General features: G+C 51.0%; 1 protein-coding gene across 3 annotated transcripts in view; it reads left to right on the top strand.

Annotated features, from left to right (window-relative positions):
- PTPRU (protein tyrosine phosphatase receptor type U) overlaps positions 1–25,595 on the top strand; it is a 704,694-nt gene that overhangs the window by 63,306 nt on the left and 615,793 nt on the right. For all 3 annotated transcript variants that reach the window (XM_050932286.1, XM_050932285.1, XM_050932288.1), the window contains exon 3: positions 14,857–14,931. In XM_050932286.1, coding sequence (XP_050788243.1) covers positions 14,857–14,931 — 75 coding nt within the window. The remainder of the gene's footprint in view (positions 1–14,856; positions 14,932–25,595) is intronic.

Raw genomic sequence — 25,595 nt, forward strand, 5'->3', positions numbered from 1 at the left:
AAAAGTGGAAACGTGGACAGATTGCTAAGGAGGAGCACCAAAGAACAGCACAAGCATGTAGGGACAAAATCGGAAAGTCTGAGACACAAAAAAAAGTTACACTTAGCAAGGAATATAAAAGACAATAGGAAGAGGTCCTTTAAATATACTAGGAGCCATAGGCGCTGACTTCCCCTCTACCTGGGAGCTCAACCCCCCCCATCACAGGCCCTGCCCCTACTCCACCCCTTCCCCCGCCTCTTCCTGCCCCTGCTTCACCCCTGCCCCTCCTCTTCCCCCCCCCCGAACATGCCCTGTCCCCGCTTCTCCCCCTCCCTCCCGGAGCTGACCTGCTTGCCACGGAGCTGGAACGCACTGGGAGGGAGAGGAAGGAGTGATCAGCAGGGCTGCCAGTGAGGGAGAGGATCTGGGGGACGGGGGCAGTGGGGGGAGCTTGGCTGCCAGTGGGTGCCAAGCACCTGCTAATTTTTCTCCGTGAGTGCTCCAGGACTGGAGCACCCACAGAGTCAGCACCTCTGCTGGGAGCAAGAGAAGGACAAAAGCAAGTGGCAATCCTCTGCTTAATGGGGAAGGAGAGCTAATAACTGATGACATCAAGAAGGCTGAGGTGTTTGATGCCTATTTTGCTTCAGTCTTCACTGGAAAGGTTAATAGTGAGCAGATACTTAACACAATTAATATTAACAACAAGGGGGAAGGAACACAAGCCAAAATAGGGAAAGAACAGGTTAAAAATATGTAGATAAGTTAGATGTATTCAAGTCAGTGAGGCCTGATGAAATTCACCCTGCAGTACTTAAGGAACTAGCTGAAGCCGTCCTGGAACATTAGCAAATATCTTCTAGAATCATGCATGATGGGTGAGGTCCCAGAGGATCAGAGAAGGGCAAACATAGAACCTATCTTTAAAAAAGATAACTAAGGAGACCCCAGAATTATAGACCAGTCAGCCTAACTTCAGTACTTGGAAAGATACTGGACCAAATTATTAAACATTCATGTGTAAACATAAAGCAGATAATAGGATTATAAGGATTTACCAAGAACAAATCATGTCAAACCAACCTTCTTGTACAGGGCTGCTAGCTTAGAGGATGGGGGGAGGCAGTAGATGTGATAAATCTTTATTTTAATAAGGCTTTTAAACACAGTCCCACGTGACAGTCTTGTAATCAAACTCGGAAAATGTGGTCTAGATGAAATTACTGTAAGATGGGTGCACAAATGGTTGAAAGACCGTACTTAAGAAGTAGCTGTCAATCGTTTGCTGTCAAACTGGGAGGGCACATTTAGTGGGTCCTGCGGGGGTCAGTCTTGAATTTAGTACTATAATATTTTCCTTAATGACATGGACAATGAAGTAGAGAATATGCTTATAAAATTTGTAGATAACACCAAGCTGGGAGGGGCTGCAAGCACGTTGGAGGAAAAGATTAAAATTCAAAATGAGCTTAGTAAAGTGGAGAATTGGTCTGAAATCAACCAGTTGAAATTCAGTAAAGGCAAGTGCAAAGTACTACATGTCAGAGGGAAAACTCAAAATGCACAAATGCAAAATGGGAAGAATCAGGCGGGTGGTGGTACTGCGTAAAAGGGCCTGGGGGTTACAGTTGATCACAAATAAGCATGATGCAGTTGTGAAAAAGGTTAATATCTTTCTGGGGTCTGTTAACAGGAGTGTCCTGTGTAAGATATTCTGGTATCCCCGTCAGTGGAGCTTTTTAAGATCAGGTTGGACAAACACCTGTCAGGGCAGGTCTGTTTACTTGGCCCTGCCTCAGTGCAGGGGGCTGGACTTGAGGAGATCCCTTCCAGCCTGACATTTCCATGATCCAGTAACTCAGGCAGGGCTCTGCAGTACGGCAGCTCACACCCAGGCTTGGCTGACCTGTGTGCCAGTCACTCACAGTAGCTCTGCAGTGAAGCCGTACCCACAGTGACTTGTCTAAGGTCACCCAGCAGGACGTGGGCAGAATCAGGAACAGAAGCCCAGGTCTCCTGGTTCTCTGTGCAGTGCCCTATCTGCTGTCCTCCCCGGTCTGCTCTTAGGAAGAGTAGGAAAGTCTATTGGGACAGGTCAGTTGATCTGCAGTGAACTCAGAGGAGCAGTGTGCTCTGTAGGATCACTGAAGCTTATCTCATCTCAAAGGCCTTGGCTGCCTTCTGCTGCCCCAGAAGGAAGGAAACTCACCCTCACTTGTGGATTAGTTTGTAGAAGATACTCAGGAGTCACCGAAATGCTAGAGCAGCAGATATATAGCAGCAGTACCCCGGTCAGTAATGATGGGCTTGGCTTGGAGTGGCAGAGTGGCTCGATCTAAAGTAGGTGTAACTCTCCTGACTGCTGAGATTTTGACAGAACCCTCCAGCACCAAGCAAAGCTCAGTGGATTCCCTGGGACCCCACTCAACCCCCATGACCGTATGCCATGAGATTCTTGTTCCGCCCTCCACAGAGAAAAAAAAAGTGCTTCCCTGAGCATTCCCAGAATTCCTGGCCTCCAAGGGCTTGTGCTGCATCTCTGGCCACACAGGAAACTTTACAGCAGAGATTAAACCCATTAATCAGCCGTCCGTGTGCCGGGGCGGGGCGGCGCAGCTCCGAGCAAAGCCAGGATAAGCCAACACCAACTAGAACGCATCAGAAAATTAAACAGCTTTTTCTGAGTCCATTAATCTGGGGAATTCAATTAATTTTTTCTTTTGTGGCAAAAATTATGGCTGTTCTGTGCACTTAAGGGTCATTGGGCAGGTGAGCCGGATAGAGATGGCTAGAGACACAAGTGCAAGAAGACACTGGTCAAGTTCCCTCAGCCTCTCAGCACATACCCCTGCCTGCTCAGTTCGCTCCCATCTGCAGCACCTCAGCTGTGCTAAGCCAGACCGAGGGCGTCTTCACTGCAGTGTTAATGGACTGATCGACTGCTGGGGGTGAGCAGCCACACTGCAGAGCCCTTGCCAGTGCTGGTTTTGTTGCTAGGGCTTCGGGGGATGCAGCAGCCCATGGCTTTTTGTGTGACTATAAACTCTCTGGTTGCTCTGTGATTCCTTCCTAGTGAACTGTGGGATTTGTCTGTCTCTCTGGGCGCACAGGGAGACTTGTGGTGGGAAGGCAGTGGAAGACTATCAGCACTTGAATAGTTTAGTCCTTACTGCAAAGTGGGTGGGTTACTAGATAGCCTGGGCTGAAAATATCCCCAAGCTTGGGGTTTGTGTGTGGACAGGAGGGTCCTGGGGCAAGATCAGAGTTAGAGCCCCAGGTAACTCTTCTGTGGAGACTGGCCATTCTTACTCATACTAGGTTAGCTTGAGTGCAGGTAACTTGAGTGAAGACCTAGCCGGAGGTTCCGTCTACATGAGGAAGTTGCATTGGTTTAACCAAAGTTGTGATTTTAAACCAGTTTGATTAAACTGGTGCATATAAGACTGCGAGGATCCTCTTATTTGTGTTTGAATCAAGTTTTACGTTGGGTTGACTTATGTGAATTTGAAATTGGTTTAAGCTAAACCAAAATAAGTCATTCTAAGACCTAATATAAGTGCAGCCTTTTGCTCTGGTTTAACTAAATTGATTTAAAAAACGATGCAGCTTTCCCATGTAGACGAGGTCTTTGGGGAGACTCAGCCAGCTCCATTGGGAGGTTTTGAAGCCAGTGCTGAAAGTTGAGGAGAAAGCAAGCAGTTCTAGTGCTCCCTGACCCTCCGACCATGGCTCTGACCTCTGTCCTTGGCCTCCTTGTGTGAAAACTGTAGCAGCACATGTGAAAAGGATTGAGAACTCTCACAGTGTGAGCCATGAGTCTTGGGCTATTGGATATTTTCCTTAATGCCTGAGCTTCTGGAGTCCTGTGATTTTAAAAAGCAAACAAACAACGCTGTAAATTTCTAGCCCTCTTGGTTGCCAAGCAAAGCAGAGGGCAAGTAAAAAGAACCCCAAATGTGTCCGGGTTATTTTTTTAATCTCAGGAATTTTAAGCCAGCTGCAGGATTTTTTGGGGAGCCCAGACTCATGATTCCTGAATGTGTGGGACTGGCTGGAATGCAAATGCAGTCAGGTCAAAAGGCATTGGAGCAAAATAAACTTGGTACATGCAAATGGAAAACCCGAGCCACAAAGCTGCGAGGAATGGGCTCTCCTGGGCGCTCGTTGTCTCTGATTGATTCTCTTTGTTCTTCCTGAGTGACCTTTGCCAAATCAGGCCCTGCTCCGTGCCTCAGTGTCCCCATGTGTCTAACCATGATAATCATCCAGATGTGTAATGAACGTGGAATTGATGGAAGCAAAGTGCTCCAGCAGTGCTGTTAATGGAGGGAAGGACAAGAAAGAGAGAGGAGAAGAATGAGTGTCTTTCTCCTTGGGCCTTATCCTGCCTGACTTGTCTAGCGAAATGTCGCAGGGTTGGTTTGTTGAGTAGAGAGAGAACCCCCATCCAGTGGAGCGTTTACTGGAGGGGGCTGGGGAAACGCTGGAAGGCAGCTACTGCTGTCTTATCACCCGTCTCCAGTCCGCTCCGCAGCTTGGTAGATAAATAATATTTCATACTACCATTGCCTCTCAAGGGAGCACTTTACAAAGGAGTCTCATGGTCTTAGATTAAAATGAGTTTTTGTTGGAGATCAGCCAATTTCAGGGAGCCTAGAATTTATTTGGACAGATCCTGGCTGCTGGCCATTTTCCCCTTGCCTTTCGGTTTGGGTTTTTTCCCCCCTGCTTTCGCCATGGTTTCTTTCACTGCCTGGGAAGAAGGTGGATTTCTATCTCCCACGTTAGCACCTGGTGTTTTTTGTTAGCTAGGTTTTTATTTAAAGGGACAGCGCCGCTGTTCCTAGAATATCAGTTTCCTTGATACAGAAATCTGAGAGTGATCACTTCCGAGGAGAGGGCTCTGAAAAACGATCGTTAGTGTTTATTATTTGTATTGCGGTGGTGCCTAGAGACCTCAAGTGAGATCGTGGTTCCATTGTGCTAGGGGCTGTACATATACCTAGAGAGAGAGCCCATTGCCCAAAGAGCTTGCAGTCTAAATAGACACAGGGTGGAAGGGGAAACATGGGAGAGACAGCTAACTTATCATCGGCATTGGCTTCACAGTAAAGATGCCGGAAATGCCTCAGCCATTCTGTTCTTAAGGACACTGTCAGATGGGCCCAATCTTTTTCAGTCACTGCTTCCCAAGATGGAGTCCCCTGGCCTGTAAGCATGACTGCATTCATTGTTCCTGGAAGGACACGTTTACATTTAGCCGTATGCAAACAGACATTCTTGGCTTGCACCAGATCACTCTGGATCAGTAACCTGTCCTCTTCGTTTTGGCCGTTCCTCAATTTTTGTTTCACCTGCAAACTTTATCAGTGAGGATTTTAGGTTTTCTTCCAGGTCACTGATAAAAATGTTGACGAGCATAGGGCCAAGAACTGATCCCACTGGAAACACACCTGCTCGATGCTGATTCCCTGTTTACACTTCTATTGTCCAAACTCCACCTTAACACCTTCCTCCGGAGACCGTTCTCCTATGGAGCTGCCTCGCTTCGCTCTGGGTCAAGGGCGTTCAGTGCCCAGCTTGGTGTCTCTTTGACAGAGCTGGTGCTGCTCCAGCTCTGTGCTGGAGATAATGTACCAGGCTCCTTTTCATCCTCTCGAGTTTGGAAAATCGCCTGTATTCACCGATGTCATTTCAGCCTGGGGATTTCCCATCGCTCGCCCTGTCCAACCCATGGCCATGGGGATGCAAAATGGGAATTGCAGCGTCTCCCTCCTCTGCCCCTGTCACTCTTCCCTGCCCAGCTTGTAGTCTCATTAGGCGGACAGAGTGATGCTGGGAGGGGCTTGTGGGCATGTTTCACTTGGCCACAGCTTGACTAGCTGCCAAGAAAGATTTGCAGGCCACCAGCGGCCGGGGCTCCGTAGGCACAGGGTAGCAATGGCAGTAAACCCCCAGTAGATAACTGGCTGTTTAATGCAGTCCAGCCCCTCTCAGCCCATGTGTACCTCTGCTCCCACTGGGGAGTGCTGGGCACCTAAAGACAGCGGCACCGTGAAAACAGGAGGACGGGCAGCAGTGTAACATTTGCGAAGCAGGTTGGGCTTTTTGGTGTGAAGAGGTTGTTAGGCATTAGGGAAGCTGTGTGCGCTAGCGGATAAGGCCCTGGGACTCGAGAGCTGAGTTCTAGGCCAGGTGACCGTGGGCAGATCACATCCCTGCTCTGTGCCTTAGTTTCCCTCCCCACCTTTGGGTATTTCTATTGGGAGCTCTTTGGGGCTGGGACTGTCTCTCTCCATGTGCTTGTCAGGATTGTGGGGGTTCTCCAGTTTAGCCTGATCCCACCGATATTTCCAGTGACCCTGTGTCTCTGCTTTCACACAATGTTATTTATGATTTGTAGCACTGTAGCACCAGGCAGTCATGGACGAGGACCTCCTGGTGCTAGGTGCTGTACAGACACAGAGCGAAGGGATGGGCCCTGTTAATAATAAATTAATGGAGATATCCTGTCTCTTAGAACTGGAAGGGACCTTAAGGTCATTGAGTCCAGCCCCCTGACTTCACTAGCAGGACCAAGTACTGATTTTTGCCCCAGATCCCTAGGTGGCCCCCTCAAGGATTGAGTTCACAAGCTTGGGTTTAGCAGGCCAATGCTCAAACCACTGCCCTGCCCTGCCCCTGGTGAGTGTGTTCAGAACGCAGCTCTGGGGGAGAGGGCCTGGCCCAGTTAATCCTGTTGAAGGATTTGACTGAAGCCTCCCCCGAGCCTTTCTAAAAAAATTCCAGCTGGCCTGTCCTTGCTGCCAAAGGCTCACGGGGCCTCGAATCCCCTCTTTGCCAGGCTCCCTTTCATACCCTTTTTGTGTATTTAAAAAAAAAAAGAAAAAGGAACATCCTGGAGGAGAACAGTTGTTCCTCCCCCCCCCCCCCCCCCCCCGGTGTTGGTTCAGAGCGGCTGCTTCGTTTGTTTCCAAACATTTGCGCCAATGGCTGACAAAGCAGCCTCAGCACGACTCCCCAGCACAGCCGCCAGCCGGCCATTTCCACCCCTTGTCTCCGTCCCCCCTCCCCAGCGAGCCAGACTCCCCCCCCCCCATTTGCTGCCCTTGCCATGAGACTCCAGGAGTCAGCCGAAGAGCGTAGGAGGTCTGTTTGCCAGGAGTCGCTTGGCTTTTTTGGCCCCTTGGAGCTGCTGGTGGGGGGAGCTTGTTAATTGGACTCGGGATTGGATTTTCACAGCAGCCTTCAGAGGAATTCAAAGAGACTTTGTTAAATGGAGCTGCTGTCATTTCGCTCATTGCAGCGGCATCACGGGAATCCTCTGGCAGAGAAGTGATTTTTCTCACAGCGCCTGTGAATTGTGCTGGAAAATATGGTTTGATTAAACCCTGGGCTGTTCCCCACCCTCACATCTCATCCCCTTTCTTCAAAGTGGATTCAGCTCTGATAGATGGCGTGAGATCGACAGCCCTGAGGATAGAAAAGTTCAGCTTACCTGCGGTGGTGGGGCAGCCTTCCCCAGTACCGTTCCCTCAAAGCTCTGGAGGATGCAGGGAATTCCATCTCCGTGGTCACTCTGTGCTTGGCCTTTCTGCTGAGGTGGGGCCAGCTGTGGCAGTGGCCATTGGGATGTGGTCATCTGTGGGCAAGGAGCTGGGCTGAGACCCACCAAACTTGGGTGAAGGGATTGTCTCATCTCTGTGTCTGTGCAGCAGCAAGCACGGTGGGGCATTACCGTACCACAAAGGGTTGTTTCTGATTATTTATTTGATGTATTGGGGTTCTGATTACATCCTTGTCATGAGTTACTTGACTGTGAAATTGACCCAGTTGTGGTGAAACCAGCCCTGTTTTGTTTTAAAAGATGCACACAAATGATCTCACAGCAGCTGTGAAATCCTCCTGCTTTTCCATGCATTCAAATGGAAGCTTCACCCGGGGCTGCTTCTCCTCATTGACAGGCAGATGAGACTGTGCTTTCCCACTTGATTCCTAATGATTCTTTTAAACGATTGCAATAATATTAGCAGCAGAACGCCAAGTGCTTTACAAAGCAGGTCAGTATCATTGTCGCTGCTTTACAGATGGGGAAACTGAGGTACTGGGCAGTAAGTGACTTGTGACCGTCACCCAACAGGCTAGGAGCGGAGCTGGGACAAGAACCCTGGTCTCCATAGCACCACTTTGGTGTTCTAGCCACAGGGTCGCACTGCCATGCTGAGTTTTGGGGTGGGTTGAAGTGAGTGAATGTCCCTGTACTCAGCCACCACGCAGCTTTGCAACCCACAGCTGAGGGGGGGTTGTGGGAAGGCCGGAGAACAGTGAGTTGTTAGGGGTGCGTTGTCCTGTGCCCAGGCAGGGAAATGAAAAGACCTTGTCTCCCTGCAACCCTTCCCCTCTGTTCCTGCTGCCTAGCAGGCAGGGAGCCCTTGCCAGCTGTCCTGGGGTCGGGTGCTAGCTGGCCGAACGGAGCCATCCTTGAGAGGGCAGCCAGTGCTGTCATGTTTCCTCATTAAAAAGGCACCGGGGGGATATTGCTTTGCTCAGGCATGGCAGCTCCAGGGGGTGTAACCTCCAGCTTCTCTTCCCTGCAGCACCATGGGAGAGCTGGCTGCTGGAGGAGCCATGTCCCTGCAACATGGCTCCTTCCTTAGAGGCTTTTAAGGTCAGGCCTTGGCTGGGATGATTTAGTTGGGGATTGGTCCTGCTTTGAGCAGGGGGTTGGACTAGATACCTCCTGAGGTCCCTTCCAGCCCTGAGATTCTAGGATTCTATGAACATGCCTGGCGCCACCCTTGTGTCTGGCAGTATTCCTCTTGCTTGGCAAGCTGGTGATGCTTGTTGCGAGGTGCATGATTCGCAGCCGTGGAGACTGAGGTCCCCTACATGTTCCTAGGACACAGGCAACACTGGTGAGGGCAGAGCAAACCGCTCTGCCGGCGTGCCTCAGTCCTCCCCGAAATGGACCCCCTCTAGGAGGGAGGCCGGCGGTAAGTCCTGGGAGGTTCAGCTAAACTGGGCCAGCCCAACCCTGGGAACTGGAGGGAGTTACCTGCAAACTAGAGGCGAATAGAATCATAGAAATGTAGGGCTGGGGAGGACCCCAGGAGGTCCTCTCCTCCGTCCTCCCATGCTGAAACAGGGCTAAGTACACCTAGACTATAGCCCCAGGGTGCCCAAGAGGCCCTCTCCTCTGTCCTCCCGCGCTGAGACAGGGCTAAGTACACCTAGACCATAGCCCCAGGGTGCCTCGGCATTGCAAACACCCCGCCAGGGCGGGGAAGCGGCATACAGGGGCACAGCGTGCCCACCTGTGGTTGTGTGTGGTATAGCTGCACGCGGCAGGGTTAGAGCAAAGCCTAGGATCCCTTTCCGTGCTCTCTGGTGCCATGGAGCCACTTGTCCGGCACTTGCAGACAGGAGGACCCCAAGCTTAGGAGAAGACAAGGGACCAAAAGCACAGTGTCACCCACACAAGAGAGAGCACAGTGTGTGTGTGCATGTGTGTGTGTATCTGCACTGCCCTGGATACAAGACAGCTGCCTGCCTCTGTGGATGGGATTTAAAGGCCCAAGACACAGTTGAATAACTAAAGCCGTCACGGTGCCTAATGTTTCAGGTGGGTGGGTGGACATGCCGTCTCCATTGACAGGCCAGGCACATTCCAATGGGTTGCCCCGCTGTGCTGCACTGTTGCACTAGTGGCTGGGGTCGGGGGAGCAGCAGTGAAGAGATTAACAGCCTGCCCCGGTGTTTGCAGTCCTAGCACACATGTGATGGCTTTTCACGTGGAGCCCCACTTTGCTGAGCAGAGTGGCTGGTTCTGGCAGCTCTGCCGCCAGCTCCCCGGGCCCTGCAGTGCAATGATCGCTTTGGAGTGAGGCACAGTGGCTGGTGAAAATCTCAATCCGTTTCCCTCAAAGGTGTGTTAACTCGCTAACTCGTTCCGTTTCCTCTTGGCGCTGGCTGCACGGTAAGAGCCACCTCACCCTGCTTGTGGATTACATCTCCCCCCGGCTCCGACTCGGCTATTCTGGAGGGTAGAAACTGTTCTTCGCTGGTTTCTGTGTGCCACTGATGGTTTTTTGTCTGCACCTGCTTGATGCCACATCCGGCTCTGAGCTGGCTGAGCTCTGTCGCTTTATGGTGTGAACTGAAATACTAACAGGGGGCATAAATTGCCAGGGCCCGACAAGCGAGTCCCATCTTGTCCTGTGGGGCCAGTTTGTAAGAAGTTCTGATGGAGCCTTTCACCAAGGCCTTTTCTGCAGTGGGACCCTCCTTCCATCTATCTGGGAAAGGGCAGATGGTCACGATCCCCACACCTGTTAATCTGCAGGTTGATGACCGAGTGACCCAGGTCACTGGCCGCACTCCCAGTCTGCCTTAGCAGCCACTGCAGACTGTTGCCACCTGGTGCGTGTTCAGCAGCCTTCGGCAAAATGCGCTGGTCCCAGCCAGGCCAAGCAGGCAGCTGTTTGTTTAAAAAAACGTACCCCCAAATGCTCACAGCTCAGCAAAGAGGAGGGAGAGAACAGGCCAGGAGGGACCACTCTGCCTTAGGGGGGAGCCCACCGGTTCAGAGCCGGTGTGCATCAGTGGTGGGTCCGGGAAGCCCACCCTGACACTGTCTGTGCTGTCCCTGCCCTGTGGGTAAAGAGAGACACCACTGCATGCCCCCCTGCCCCCTGCCTGGCAGGGTCAGGGAGTTCCCAGGTTGATTGTACAGAGCACCTGGTGTCATTGCCCAGAGAATCGCTGCACATTGCAATTGGTAGCGCCGAGGTCTAGTGTTCCCAACCATCCATGATAATTGTGCACTCAGCCCTTTGCGTAGCGTCATTCTGTATCCGGTTTTGCTTCTGCTCTGAATGCCGCACACAGTGAACCCCCTCGGGGCATGGTGTCAATCAGCACGTTCGCCAGCGGGAAACCCCTGCAACGGAGCCGTTTACCAAAGCAGGCACCAAGCCCTTCCCACGCACACAGCTGGCAGGAAGGGAACGGACCAACCAATAAACATCTCAACCTGTCAGAGCTCCGAGTTCGGATTCTCTGGGATGCACGGGCTCTTATTCTTACAGGGCAGAGGGAAGGTAGGAACTGCCAGACTGGTGTGGACTCCAGGTCTGTTTGGCCCAGGATCTCGTCTCTGACAGTGGCTAGCGCCAACTGCTGCTGAGGAAGGAGAACGCCCAGGACAAAGACAACATGCCACATCCCCGCCTGACAACTAGGTGACACTGCCGATGAGCATTCCCCTTCACACCCCTGGTGGTTAGGGGCTGGACCATGCCCTGACCCAGGAGGGTTTAGATCCCTTCCAGGACACTGGAGTATTTACTAGCACAACAGGGTAGATTCTCACTCTCCATATAAATGTCTAATAAAACCTGTGACTTGCATCATTTCATGTGTGACTGGCAGGTGCTCAGACTCTGCAGTGGTCAGGCTGGTAGAAGAGCCTGTGATACTTCCCGGGGGTCCCCAGGGATGTGAGGCATCTTCCCGCCCCCCTGCTCCACCGCCATTAGTGTAGGAAGCCTTGTCTGTGCCTGCCAGGGATCAGCTCCCCAACTCCACCAGCCCTCCCCATGGGACCCTCAGGCCCCGCCGTTGCTCTCCAAGGTTGGCAATGGGCAGACTCCAGCCTCTGAGCATCTCCCTGGCATGTCCAGCCCCTGTTCCACTGGACGCTCGCAGTGTTCACCAATGAGCTGCTCCCAAAGGGATGGTACGGCCCAGTGTCCCAGCACCACCTCACATCGCCACGGCGCTTAGATATGTTCATAGTGAAATTAAATGTACGTTTATTTAATAAGCTCAGAGATACAAGTGACAGCGAGTAGAAGTACTGGAAACAGAGGGCTACAGTTCAGATACACTCATACCACACATTCTGGAGCCTAGACTTACTGACAGACACTTTCCTCTCGCACACGGCACTGCTCACCCAAAGCCCTTCTGGGGTTTTACAGGCTGACTTGGCTGGCTTCTTCCATTCATGAGAGAGTCATGCTGTGCGCTTGCCTTCTTGGTGCCTTTCCATGGATCAGGGCAGTCCTTCGTTCTCTTTCATAAACAGGGTGTCCCGTGCTGATTCTTCTTTTCCTGGGGCTTCCCGTGGTGAATTCACAACCTTGTGATTAGCTTCAGGCTCAGGATGCAAATAGCCCGCCATTATGAAGTGGACAATATGCAATGACCAGACAGAGATAAGTGTCAATTACCCTGTCTGACAGGAAACTGTCCAGGGCATATCACCACCTGCTGTCCTGCCTTACCTTACGGAGATAACTTGCAGTGTAGATGCGTCACTTCTTAAGAATGATCTTTACGTACATTTGGCAGGGATTGCAATGACCGGGGGCTGCTGGCTCTCACTAGAGACCTCACGTGCCAACCTTTGGTGAACTATTACGTGGATATCCAGTGTAGAGGATCCCTGTAAAACCCTATGCACCGTCTGTGCCCTCTGCACCAAGGGGTCCCGAGGTCACAATAGCTGTATAGACCAGACTAGAATTGGCCTCAATGAGATCTTGTGTCTGGGAGTTCATAACTCTCTTGAGTATTTGCACAACTGCGGCGTTCTGGTGCAAATGAAAGTGAACCCCACGCACATGAATGATTTGTGTGTCTGAAGGTTTGTCCCCAGCAGTGGATTAAAGCGCTGCAGATGGAGGCCTGTGGACTGGTGGGTGTGTCTAAGCTGCACTCAGAGCTGTGACTGCAGCACCTGTAGGTGTACAGAGCTATCTTTGATCAAATCACCTCCAATGACACTCGCAGTGAAGCTGCAGCAGCGTGGCTGGCAGTGTGGGCTTGTGGCTCCGGTACATACCTGGGGTCCCAGGTGGGCTTGTACAGTTAAAGTGAACAAGCTACGGGCTGCAAATGTGATTTGACGAAACATCTTCTAACCCCTCAGAGTCATGAATCTGTTAGCAGCAATCAGGAGCGATTTGCTAACAAGGAGAGGGAAACGTGCAAACACGTCATTGCTTCCTGCAAGCCCTTACAGCAGCGCTGGGCAACCTGCGGCCCACTGCTTCCTGCAGCTGCCATTGGCTGGGAACGGTGAACTGCGGCCACTGGGCGCTGTGGAGGGGCCATGCCTGCGGATGGTCAATGTCAGCAAACTGTCTTGCGGCCCGCAATCCGATTACCGCGATGGGCCGGGCCGCAAGTTGCCCGCCACTGCCTGACAGACTGATGCCTGCCACAGCCATGATGGAAAGCCATGCTGTGTACTAGAAAAGGGGCATTCAGACATACCCAGTCCCTACAGCTGAGATTGGGGCACCATTGTGGTAGGTGCTGTACATCCTTGTGGTCAAAGTCACATCTTGCCCCTGAGAGTTCACACTCTAGACAGACAGAGGAGGGAGGGGAAACAAGTCATGGAGGTGGAAAGTGACATGTCCCAGGTCACCCGGCAAGTCGATAGCAGAGTAAGGTGTAGACTGAGGTCTCCTGACTTAGTTCTGGGCCTGACCCACTGACCCACGCTCCCTCTTAGTATGCACGTAGTTTATGATCTCTTTCCTCGTGGAACACAGATCTGAAATCCCTGCTTTTTAGTAACTCGCGGTGGCTCTGAGGAGATGTCACCACTGCTTGAGCACCCTGTCATATGTCTGTTAAGTAGCGAGATTTAATTAAAGAGCAGACGTCCTGCAGGCAAATATCTTGTTTACATGCTGTGTGCAGAGGCCTAGGTCCCAGGAGTTCTAGAACCCAGAAGGGATCCTGATGACCCACATTGCAACTGAAAGCACTTAGCCACCGTGTTTGGCTGCAGAACGGACTCTCCGTGCTTTGGATTTGGATTCCCCATGGAGCGCTTTTAACAAGTGCTGGAGAACTCCATGGGCACGTCCTGACGCTTTGCCTTGAGCCAGTCGCTGCCTGCAGGAAGGCTCCTAGCTTGCAGAACTCAAATCTGAAACCAGCCGGCGATGGAACAGAGCTTGCCTTTGGATTACGTGTCCGTGCAGGCAATATTTGCCCTTTCAGTGGCTCTGCCTTGTAATCGTCCTCTCTCATTTTGTCTGGCTCTGCTCCTCTTCCTCGATTTGTAACGTAACCTGACTGGCTGGGAGAGATACTTTTGGGTGATGGGTGATGAAGTGGGGGAAAGACTAACCCACCTCCGTTCAGTACAACGGCAGAGGTTGAGGTCCATCTCCCAAGTCAGGCATTCAGCAGCTGCCGCAGCTGGAGAGCAAGCACCACTCAATAGGATTAAACTAGCTGCTTTGGTGAAGCCAGGTCCCGCCTGTAAGCTCTGTGCTCTGCTCGCTCACCTGACCTCCCGCTATTGGCCTCTTGAATACCTGGCGCTTATGTGCATGGGCAGATCTCCAAGGAGCAAGGCCCCAGCAGCTGGAGGTGGAAACCCTTTGGCAGGGTTGCAACACTCGGCAGGCCTGTAGCGCCCCCTGCAAGCTGTCACCTGAAAGAGCCTTGGTTTCAGAGCAGAGCTGGGTGTCGTTTTTCAGACAAAACTTTTTTTTGACACAAAACGCAGACTCAGGGCAAGTGAAACATTTCACCAGCTTGTGTTGAATTCACTGAATTATTTCGGCCAAGCAAACAAAAAGTCCAAATGTTTCCTTTTTACTGTTTTCAGAATGAAACATTTAATTTTTTTTTTAAATTCAAAATGACTTTGTTTTGAATTGTACTTCAATTTTATTCTAAAACAAAGGCTAAAAAAATAATAAAACCCTGGACAATGATAAGCTTTGCTTTGAGTCCAACCAAGTGGTTAATTTGACCTCACGACATAAATATTTTGTTTTGCCAAAAATAAATGGTGTTTTGCATTGAGCCGAAGTGATTTTTTCTCCCAATTTTTTTTTTCAGTTCAGCCACTGCATCGAAAAATCAGTTCTTCCGGCAGGTCTATGCCACTTCAACAGGGAGCAGGATTTATTTTAAGTAAGTGGGGGCTGTTAAACACGAGTGCAGTGTGATACTTCATTAATTGCCTTGTGAGTGGGAGATATCATACCTGTTGCTAGGGTTATCTATCACTTGTGCTCTGCCTGTGGGCAGATCCCTGATTTACCTCTGTCAGGAGAGTGTGACACAATTAGCCTTTCGCAGTTTAAAAATGGTATGTGTTTGCTTAGAGGGTGACTGGCAGTTTGCGCCTGTCTGTCGCCACCTGTTGTCTCTTGCCGTATACGTAGGTCTGCACTTAAAACTTGGGTTGATATAGTCATGTCAGTGAGGAGGAAGATTGTTTTAATGACATTTTTATACTGGCAAACGCAGGTATACACACGTATACTGGTAAATAAGAACATTTGCCGGTATAGCTTACTTTGACCCTTTCTAGTGTAGACAAGCTTAGCTTATAAGCTCTTTGAGGCAGGGACTGTTTTTCCATTCTGTGTTTGTGCAGCACCTGGCACAATGGGGTCTGGCCCGTGACTGGGGTTCTAGGTCCTGCTGTAATGCTACTAATTATCAGACAATCACTCTATAATTTCAGCAGTGAGACTAGGCAGAGCCGAACCCAGCAATCAGCACGACTTAGGTTTTGGTGGCATTCTCTTATTATCAGGATGGAAGACCAACCAGTTGCGAAGGGTTTTTCCCCAAGGAATGCCTGCCATGTGGCTGGCAATCACGGGGACGCCTAAAGCTTCAGGAGTGTGGTAAGATCGCCAGTAATGAGAATGAACTGAATATCCAATCACGTCACCTTAAGGACCTAGCTAGAGATTAGGGTGAGCAGGCAGCAAATGTAAAAAATCGGGACAGGGGATGGGTGGTAATAGGAGCCTATAAAAGAAAAAGACCCGCAAATAGGGACTGTCCCTATGAAATTGGGACATCTGGTCACCCGACTAGAGATTGATCCGGGTGGCGCTCTATCTGCAAAGGAGGCCACCTCCCTTTAGAGTTTGCCATGAGCGTGATGAAAATGTGTGGCAATTACTGTGAAATGCTGTTATTATTGTCTCACTTAACTTCACCGTAATGCAGTGGTTTTGAGGTTGAGAGGCTGTATCGGTAACTTAACGATAAGTTAATTGCAACAGGGATGTTGTAATTATCCCCTAAACCAATTATAAACCCAGGAAATTCAAAACTGCAGTTATACTAAAAAACCTTTATTTATTTATTAAGGTCAGAAATGCATAGTTAAGCAGCCAAACCACTTTGAATCTGCCCTGTAGTAACACCATGCACTAGCCAGCCCATTATAATTAAAACATTTCAGTATTTGTGTTCCCAGATTAGATTAAACTGCGTTTTAAAAACCTATTCCAGTTTCAAATATTTTTTTACACCTCATGGCATTGCTCCAACCAAGTCCCCTGTGCCAGGCGCTGTACAGACCATAGGATCATACACATGCCTGGCTGCAAGGGCCCTCGAGAGGTCATCAAGCCCAGCTCCCTGTGCTGAGGCAGGACCAAGAAAACCTCTAGGCCATCCCTGTCAGGTGATTGTCCAACCTGGTCTTAAAAACCTCCAGTGATGGGGATTCCACAACTTCCTAATTACCCTTATAGTTAGGGATGGTTGCCCAATCGCTAACCTAAATCTCCCTTTCTGAAGATTAAACCAATTACTACTTGTCCTGCCTTCAGTGCACATGGAGAACACAGCCCTCTTCATAAACAGCCCTTAACATAGTTGAAGACCATTATCATTTCATAGATTCTCAGGGTTGAAAGGGACCTCAGGAGGTCATCTAGTCCCACCCCTTGCTCAAAGCAGGACCAATCCCCAAATGGCCTCCTCAAGGATTGAACTCATAAGGCTGGGTTTAGTAGGCCAATGCGCAAACCACTGAGCTATCCCTCCCTCCTCAGTCTTTATTTCTCCAGACTAAACATGCCCCCCCCCGCCGCTTTTTAACATTTCCTCATATAAAAGGTTTAGAAAACCAGACCTCATTTCTCTTGTTCTTCTCTGGACTCGCTCCAATTTGTCCACGTCTTTCCCAAAGTGTGGCTCCCACAACTGGACACCGTAGCCCAGCTGAGACCTCACTCGTGCTGTGTAGACCAGGACAATTATCTCCCGTGTCTCACATATGACCCTCCTGTTAATACAGCCCAGCAGATACTGGCCTTTTTCGCCATATGGAGTCAGAGACATTCCCACTCCCTAAGAGCTTGCAATGTAAGGAGACAAGGGGTGGGAGAAAGGATACGTTACTGTCCAGATGGGGAATTGAGCCACCCAGAGATTAAATGCCTTGCCCAAGGTTACATAGAGAGATCTGTGGCAGAGCTCCTGAGTCCCATCTGGCCACAAGACATCACTGTACTACTTAGATTTGTAAGTACATTAGAGCTACTATAGGGTGTTCAGTTTTCAAACGATATTTGTAGCATGGTGGCATTATAACAGGGGTCGGCAGCCTTTCAGCAATGCTGTGCCGAATCTTCATTTATTCACTCTAATTTAAGGTTTCGCGTGCCAGTAATACATTTTAACGTTTTTAGAAGGTCTCTTTCTATAAGTCTATAATATATAACTAAACTATTGTTGTATGTAAAGTAAATAAGGCTTTTAAAATGTTTAAGAAGCTTCATTTAAAATTAAATTAAAATGCAGAGCCCCCCGGACTGGTGCCACTGAAAATCAGCTCGCGTGCTGCCTGTGCCATAGGTTACCTACCCCTGTATTATAAGAATATCCATGCTCTGGGCTCCTTTTTTTAGCTTTTGGGATACCATCCCTGTCTCCGGGACAGAGGAGCTCCCCTCTCATATTCTCCTAAATACATGGCCAGATTGTCAACAGACCCTGGGGGCCGAGCTCATGTGAAAATCTAGCCCTGAAGTGTCTCAGTGAGATTTGCTGGGGTCAAGAAAACATGGCCCTGCACTCTTCCGAGAATTTGGCCCAGTCTGCATAACCCCCTGGGATTGCTAGTTCTCTGCCTGCTTGGAGCTGTGCTCCGAGTGTTTCCCTAACAGGCTGGGGAGCTGGGGGTGATGCTCCCATGTGCCCTCGGTGCTGCTCTGCTGCCGATCCAAACATGCATTGTGCTTGAGGTTTTACTCTCCACTTCTCTCAGCGAGTGGTGTATGTGGCTTAGGTTCCAGATGTCGAATCCTCCCTATCATCTAGCCGTTACTTATATTGCTAATCATTGTTACTACTCCCTAGTGGGGAAGGCGGCTTGGGAATAGCAGTGGTCAAGCCTAATGGATTCCCGTGGGTGGAAGCAGCTGCGATGGGCTTTGCGAAGGCTCAGCGTCCCTGTCTGCGTGCTGGGAGTGCTGATAACAGGCAGCTGATGAGCTGTGTGGGAACGTACCACCGATAAGCACACACAGTAAGATACTCCTCTGCGGTACTCACCATGAGTCAGCCCCAGCTGCCTCTGTCTACCAACACCACAGTACCTCAGCAATCTGTAGTGTATCAAGTCTCACTGCACTCATTATATAGATGGGGAGCTGAGGCACAGAGAGGCTAGTTACCTTGCTCAAGGTCACCCTGGAAGGCTGTAGCAGCAGAACTTGAAGCCAGGTCTCTGAGGGCCAAAGCTCGCACCTTCACCACTGGACCATCCTTCCTTTCCTTGGCATGGGAGCCCCCTTCTGTCACCCTTCCTGGATCCTGTGCCTTAGTAGGACTGGGCCCCACCCCACATGCCCCTGGGATTACGGGAGGAAGGGCAGACAACTCTGTCCCAGTATGGGGCTCCAGACGGCTCAGGAGAAGAATGTGTGTCTGTTTCATTAGAGCACCCCATGGAATTCACCAGGCTTTGGGTTTTGTTCCAGACCAGATCCTCTGCTGGTGTAAATCAGTGCATGGAGCATCACTGATTTACGCCAGCTCAGGATTTGGCCTGCAGAGCTCAGCACACATTCACAAGCTAGGGCCAATTTGGTGTTTTGCAGAATTCATGCCACCATGACATCAGCTACCCTTGGCAATTTGATTTGATCTCCTGAAAGGTGAAACGGAGGTGGGGTGGGGACGCGCCAGGAACTGGAACAAAGGGAATTTCTCCTGGACCCTGAGGAGTAAACCTCATCTGGGCAGGAGACAGAGCCTTCTCGAGGGCCGATCTGAGACTGGAATGAGCTTTCCCAGGAGTCATCCCCAACCTTCCAGAATAGTGAGACAGTCTTCTCTGCCCTGCCGTTGCTTCCTTAAAAACAGAGCAGTCTGCACAGAATGCCTTCCGAATATTCCCTCCCGGAGACAGGCCGAACCACACGTGTTAGTAAGGCAGCTTAATGCCCGACTGGAAGGTGCTCACGTACGGTGGGAATGAGGACAGGACGAGAACCCGAACAGAGTAAACTGGAGTCAGAGATGGAGAAGCCCTAACATGTCTCAGCCTGTCCCTGGCCAATGCGGTACTGGTCCCTACGGAACATTCCCCAGAGGAGCCCATATGAACGTAGCCAGATATCTCCCAGTGTCTTTCCATGCCTGACGCCAGGGGCCTGCGCACGTCCCCCCGCCTCGGCTGCGAAGTCATTTCTCTGAGTTCTCTCCAGCAGGTTAATTTTAGTCTCACTTCGTTGTCTGGCTTTTCTAGGGGGAGGCGAGGCTTTCATTTATTAATGAGCCCCTGGCAGATTGGACAAGGAGAGCGATTGCTTTCAGAAGACGGCCGTTGGCTGCGGTTCAGATGTCAGAGCGGGCTGGTGATGGCTTTCAGGGTCCCCGCTTTTCCTGGGTCAAATGGAGCCAATCTCATTAGTGCAGGAATCATTTTGCTGGGGGGAGGGGGACGCACAGGCAGGGATGGAAAAAGGGGAGAGAGAAAGAAATCTACATGTTAGCTCTACGTTCCACAATGGAATTTGACTCCCATCAATTACACCATCTTCTCCCTACATCAGCCTAAAACGCTGCATAAGGACATTGGGTCCAGAGGGGTGGTTTCATTAATGGGGGTGGGGGGTGGAGGGGTAAGCAAACCCTCAGGAGCCCTGGCAACAGGAGGACTGGCTAAGAGGCAGTCTGGACAGGGTGCTAGATTCCCACTGAGGAGATCTTCTTCTGGTCCTAGCTGTTGTGCTGGCACATTGGTTTAATCATGTCCCTGCCTCAGTTTCTCCTTTCCTCAGATAGGGATAAATGAGGCCTCTCTACTATCCTTGGAGGAAGAGCTCTACAGAAGGGGTACATGGTGTGCCAAATCCTCACCCTGGGCTATATTGGTGCAGCTGTGTGGACTTCAGTGGCGCTATGTTGATTTACCCCAGCTGGGGATCTGGCCCTGTGTGCGTTTAGGAAAGAGTGATGTGCCTTTTAGTGGCTGCACACAGAAGGGATGAGGTACCTACTGTTGTTGGGGTGATCAGCTCCCCCTTACAGCTTGGAGGCATGTGGTTCTTTGGGGGCCGAGGGAGGAAGGTCCTAGGCCTCGCTGCATGTGAATGAGACAGATTTGTCAGGCCATTGGGCCTGTGTTCTGCACACCTGGGGTCACCATGATGTGCCAGTTTCTCAGGGCCTCTCTCATCTGCAGTTTGCACCTTTCACTCGCCCTGAAAAATCAGTCCCCCCGCCCCTTGGCAAATGGACAAACCCACCATTCCCGGCTTCCTGCCTGCTCTCCCCCATCCCTGTGCCGCTTTGGCCAAGGGCTGGGATTTTTTTCACACATCTGCAAGCAGCTGATGAAATCACAGAAAAATGGCTCCATAGTAATCTAACTGGAAAGCAAAAAAACCCCGCTGCAACTGCAAAAAGCAACATTGTCACAGATCCAATGCTACATTGGACCTCATGGTGGCACACTCCAAGCTAGAACTCAGATCCCTGCTAAGTGAGCTAAAAGAGAACTCCCTTAGCTGCTAGCAGTATGGGGCCCATTACACACAATTGAGTAGTTCAGATTTCATCCAATAGAGGGCAGTGGTGCATGCATGCACTAGCCCTTTTATTACAGTACTGTTCTTTCCTGAAAGCCTGAATTGCCAGGGGAGAGTTCTTGGAAGAGAATAATGAGGATTAATTTAAATTAAACAGTGGTAAAAGCTATTAATAATTAAAGGACCACTGTCAAGAAAACAATGGTAGATTTAAATAAATGACTTGGCTTGGTTAGTTACAGCATCCGGTGTTATTAAAATGGAAAGAAATTAATAATCTCATTTTCATTTCATTGTGTCCCTGGCCTTGGTGGCTTGAGACTGCAGGCGATCAGGTCTGGGATTCAGACACACGCTGACTGCTGGCCAGTCCTGTCAGCGTCACCTTCCCATGCCTGGCCTTATCGCTCTCTGGCAGCTGCCCTGGCTTTCGCTGCAGTGTGATGGCTACATATATGGTCTGGGGGTTAAAGCAAGGGGCAAGGACCACTGGATTCTGTTCCTAACTTGGGGAGTGTAGCTTAGGGGTTAGTGCAGGAGGGGGCTAGGAATCAAGACTGCGTGGTTTTGTGCCGAGCTGTGTGAGCTGAGTGTAGTTTAGGGGACAGAGCAGAGAGGCTGGCTGCCAGGACTCCTGGGTTTTATTTCTAACTCGGAGGGATGGGGGTTGTTTATGGATTGGAGGAGGCTGGGAATCAAGACTCCTTCATTCTGGCCCAGACTCACAACAATACTTAGGTGCCTAAGCTCCTGTTCGGCTGCAAATGAACTCCACAGGGGCCTAAACTCACTCGGTGCTTGAATTGTTGCTGTCAGAGTTTCCCCTGGCACCGAAGTTTCTGTCTCTGGGCATGTCCCTCCCTCTAGGCGTCCAGACTCCTGTCTCACGCCTAAGCCCTGGTGAACTGAGGGAACCTAGCACTTCTCCCAATTTGTTGTTCAGGGAGTCTTAGCACCGAATGCAGCCTCTGTGGAGCCCGTTGTTGTAGTTCCAGTGGCACCATAACCCCTACGTCCTTTTGTGGCACCAGCTTCTCCTCTTAGCGCTGTGAGCTGAGTGTAGGGCCTGGTGCCAGAACTCCTGGGTTCTGCCAGCAGCTCTTCTGCTGCCTCACTCAGTCCCTTCTCTGTTCCCGCAACTGTGAATGAGGATAACATCACATCCCAGGGAGCGGGTGGGGTGTGTGTGTGAGGGGGTAAATATGTCGTTTGTGCAGGGCTGTGAGAGTAGTGGATGGACGCAGGGGTCCGTGTACGCTGAGCATTGTCTGGCAGTCAAGTGGGCATCCTGGAGAGCCCAGGAGCCGAGATGCTGGCGGTTGTTAAGCTAACGGCCTCTGAACGCTCTCACTAGCTGAGCATGGTTTAAAATCAGCAGCCACTGTGTGTTAAATGATACGAGACGATGAAAATGGAAGTGAAATGGTTCAAATCCGGCCGGGGATGGCAGTGGCGAAGCAGCCTGAGCAGTGAGCGTTGAAGAAAAACAACCAGCGCGTCTCTGGTGCAATAGCAATTACCAGGGCCAGTTTTAGTGGGATCCTGGAGGCCGCATTGTAGCAGCAGGAGGAGGACGCTGAGGGGCTTGCATGTGGCGTGGGAGAAGAAAGCTCAGGGCTCATCCCGGCATGCTCAGGTTTGGGACTGCTGGCGTTTAGCCCCAGCTCTATGTGGCTGCTGGACCTTTGGGGCCTAATGCAGCATTTCCTAGATGGGCAGCGGGGCCCTTTGCAGGGTGTGTGTGTGTGCAGCGGGCAGCTTGTGCTGAAAGCGATGTACGAACCCTCCGAAGAGCCCAGGAGAACCCGCTTATCCACACTGCAGAGCTGTGCTTGGCATCCAGCCCTCCTCATTTAGCAGGGACAGACCTGAGCCTGTCCTATTGTGCTGAGTGCAGGGCTCTAGCTTCCTCTCCAGATGTTGGTATTGAACTTTCAAATGCTGGCGGGTGTGGTGAGACACCCCTCCCCAAGGCCTGGTCCAACCCCTTCCCGATGCAAAATTTTCCTGTTATCTCCTAATGAACATCCCCCACCCCGCCGTCTCTTAGCACCTCCAACCCACCCCCAGAAGAGCCCCCTTCCCAGTTCTCTAATGGATTAATGAAACATTTATAAACTAAAAAAAGAAATGAGTTATTGGCACGGTTAAAGCAGGTAAACATTCACAAACGAGTTACGGCCTCAGGTTCTAAAAGGTAAGAGAAGCTCCTCTGATAAGCAGCTCTGTGTGTCCTTCAGGACTAACCCAAGCTTAACAGCTGAGACTCTCTTGCTTATGCTTAGAAGGCTTTGCCCCTCAGATTTCAAACAGCATAGACACAGGCACAGACTTCCATTTTTCTGGGTGGGTGCTCCACTCCCTCTCCGTCCTGAGGTCCCAGCCCTCTCTACCCCTTCCCCATAGGCCCTGTCCTCACCCCGCCTCTCCCTGCCCCTATTCCAGCCCCTTCCCTAAGCACACCCTGCCCTCGCTCCGCCTCTTCCCGCCCCCTCTCCGCCCCCTTCGGCCTGCCACCGAACAGCTGATCGGTGGGTGGCTATTTTTTTTTCACCGAGCTGAACACCCATGGAGGCGGCGCCTATGAGCGTAGAGATATAAAGTTCCTTCTGGTGAGGCATGTTTAGTCTCGTCCCCCAGAGTTCAAACAGATGGGTCGGCCGCATGTCTCCTCTGCCTGGGTGTGAGGGGAGCCATCAGCAGAGTCTTGTGTTCTCTGAAGTCCCGCAGTGGCTTGTCTGATGCCTGCAGAGCTTGTGTTGGGCAGGAGATGACAGTGTTTGGGAGACGTTGGTATTTCACACGCGCTAACACGTCTCTCCTGGCTGTGGGGGGTTCCGGTTTCATAGCAAACACTTTTATCGTTCCAGAGCAAACACTTCAACGTTACCTTAGAGTCTGGGATACGGATGTGATCACTGGGATTAATGCAGGCAACAGTTTACAAGCATTTCATAAAATCCAAGCACTCGACACATCTCTATAAAGCGAATCCCTGTATTAGCAACACTAACACGCAGCTGAACCAGACTGGGGTCCAGCTCTGCATTTGACAGTGTTCAGGGCGGCCTATGGACCCGGGCATGAGTTAGCGCCTGGTCTGCCAGCGTCACTCCCTCCACACGACTCTGCTGGCTGTGAAGGCAAGTAGGGAACCGAGACAGGCTGCGGGCAAGGCCCAGATTCTCCAAGGTATTTGGGCCCCTGCTGCCGAAATCACTGGGCGTTAGGTAAGAATCTGGACTTGTGTGACTTTGCCCCCATGATTACAACAGCAGGTCAGTGGCAGAGCTGGGAATAGAGCCCAAGGCCCCTGCTCTTCCCGCTAGACCACACTGCCTTTGGGAGTTCATTAAGGATAAAGGCCCCGCAGATCTGGGATAAGTGACATGCCCCAACTCAGGCTCCAGGTCTCTGGGCCTGGGGAGCTGGTTTTCCTAATACCAAACCCACTCACCATGGGGTGTGTTAAAGTTGACAGGGCCTGGCAGATTGTTGGGTCTGGATTCTGGGAAAGGGGACAGGTGAACAAGGAGGGTCAGAGGAGAAAAGTGTCCAGTGGAAAATAGGATCAAAGGCAGGAGGTGAGAGGGGAGGGGACTATGCTAAGGGAAAAACAAGTGGGTCTATATGCAACATGTGGGACCCCGACTTGTGGCAGCCTGGATCACAGGATGCTTCTCTTCCTTGCACACGGCACAGCCCACTCTCCAGCTGGAAATGCATGTGCTCTAAATTGTGCCGCTCGCTGGGGGCAAAACCCTGGGCCAGATCCTCCGGGGAGTCGATCAGTGCTGCTCAGGTGAAGCCCCTGGACCTTATACCCATTTTCGCTGACTGAGGATCAGGAGTTTAGATCAGTTGTTCTCCGCTTTTCCATCCTGGGGACCCTTCCCTCCCAAGACCCCCACCCCCTGAAGCTGGGACCCTCTCCCAGTTTGCAGTGCAGGGAGGGTTTACTGACTGAGACCTCCTGACTCCTGTGTATGACCCTGTGTTTAGATCCCGGGAAGAGAGGATTCAACCTTTCCCTCCAATTCTCCAGCAGACCCTCCAATTCCCTGAGCCTTGCTCCCCCCTCTCTTCCCCATACCATAACCCACCCCAGTGCCCAAGGATTGTGAGGCGGGTGGGAGCTACACGGCCATGGTTTGTTGACAGGACCCGCCATCACTCGGGTGATGACGAGCTTCCTGTCACTTGTGCAAGTTCAGGCCCAGCCGCGGTGTGTCTGACAGCCTGAGGAAGCCAGGCTGCCATGTCTGTGTCGGATTTCCCCTCCCTGCCACTCCATCCTGCGCTGCAGCTGCCTTGGGGTCTCTCTTAGAGTGCCACTCCAGCCAGGCTGTGATGCAGACTGTGCCTGATAGGTGGGCAGCCTAACCAAAGAGCCAGATACTGGTGCTGTTACCAGTCAGGGGAAAGCACAGTCCGGGGAACAAGGGATTTCCACCTTCTGGGCTGCCCTGAGAGCTGGGGCAGTCCCTGGGGTACATTAGGGCAGTCCCAAGCCCTGCTTTAGTCTCACCTGCCTCCCTACAGGCCGCTCTGCTGGAGCGTAGAGACGGTAACGGTCGATTTCACTGGACACCCACAAACCAACCATAAATATTTCCATCTCTGGGAGGTGAAATGTACAGAGAGGCAAAATAAGAAAACTGCTGCTTCCGAAGTTACTAGCCTTTGATTTAAGGATACTTATTCTGTATGTTTTGGCAATTTGTGTTTTGACAGTTATAAAGCTTGCGTTTTTTTGCATCGGTGTCTTTGGTCATTAAATAATCA

The sequence above is a fragment of the Gopherus flavomarginatus genome, chromosome 22 (assembly GCF_025201925.1).
Source record: "Gopherus flavomarginatus isolate rGopFla2 chromosome 22, rGopFla2.mat.asm, whole genome shotgun sequence".
Lineage (NCBI taxonomy): Eukaryota > Metazoa > Chordata > Testudines > Testudinidae > Gopherus > Gopherus flavomarginatus.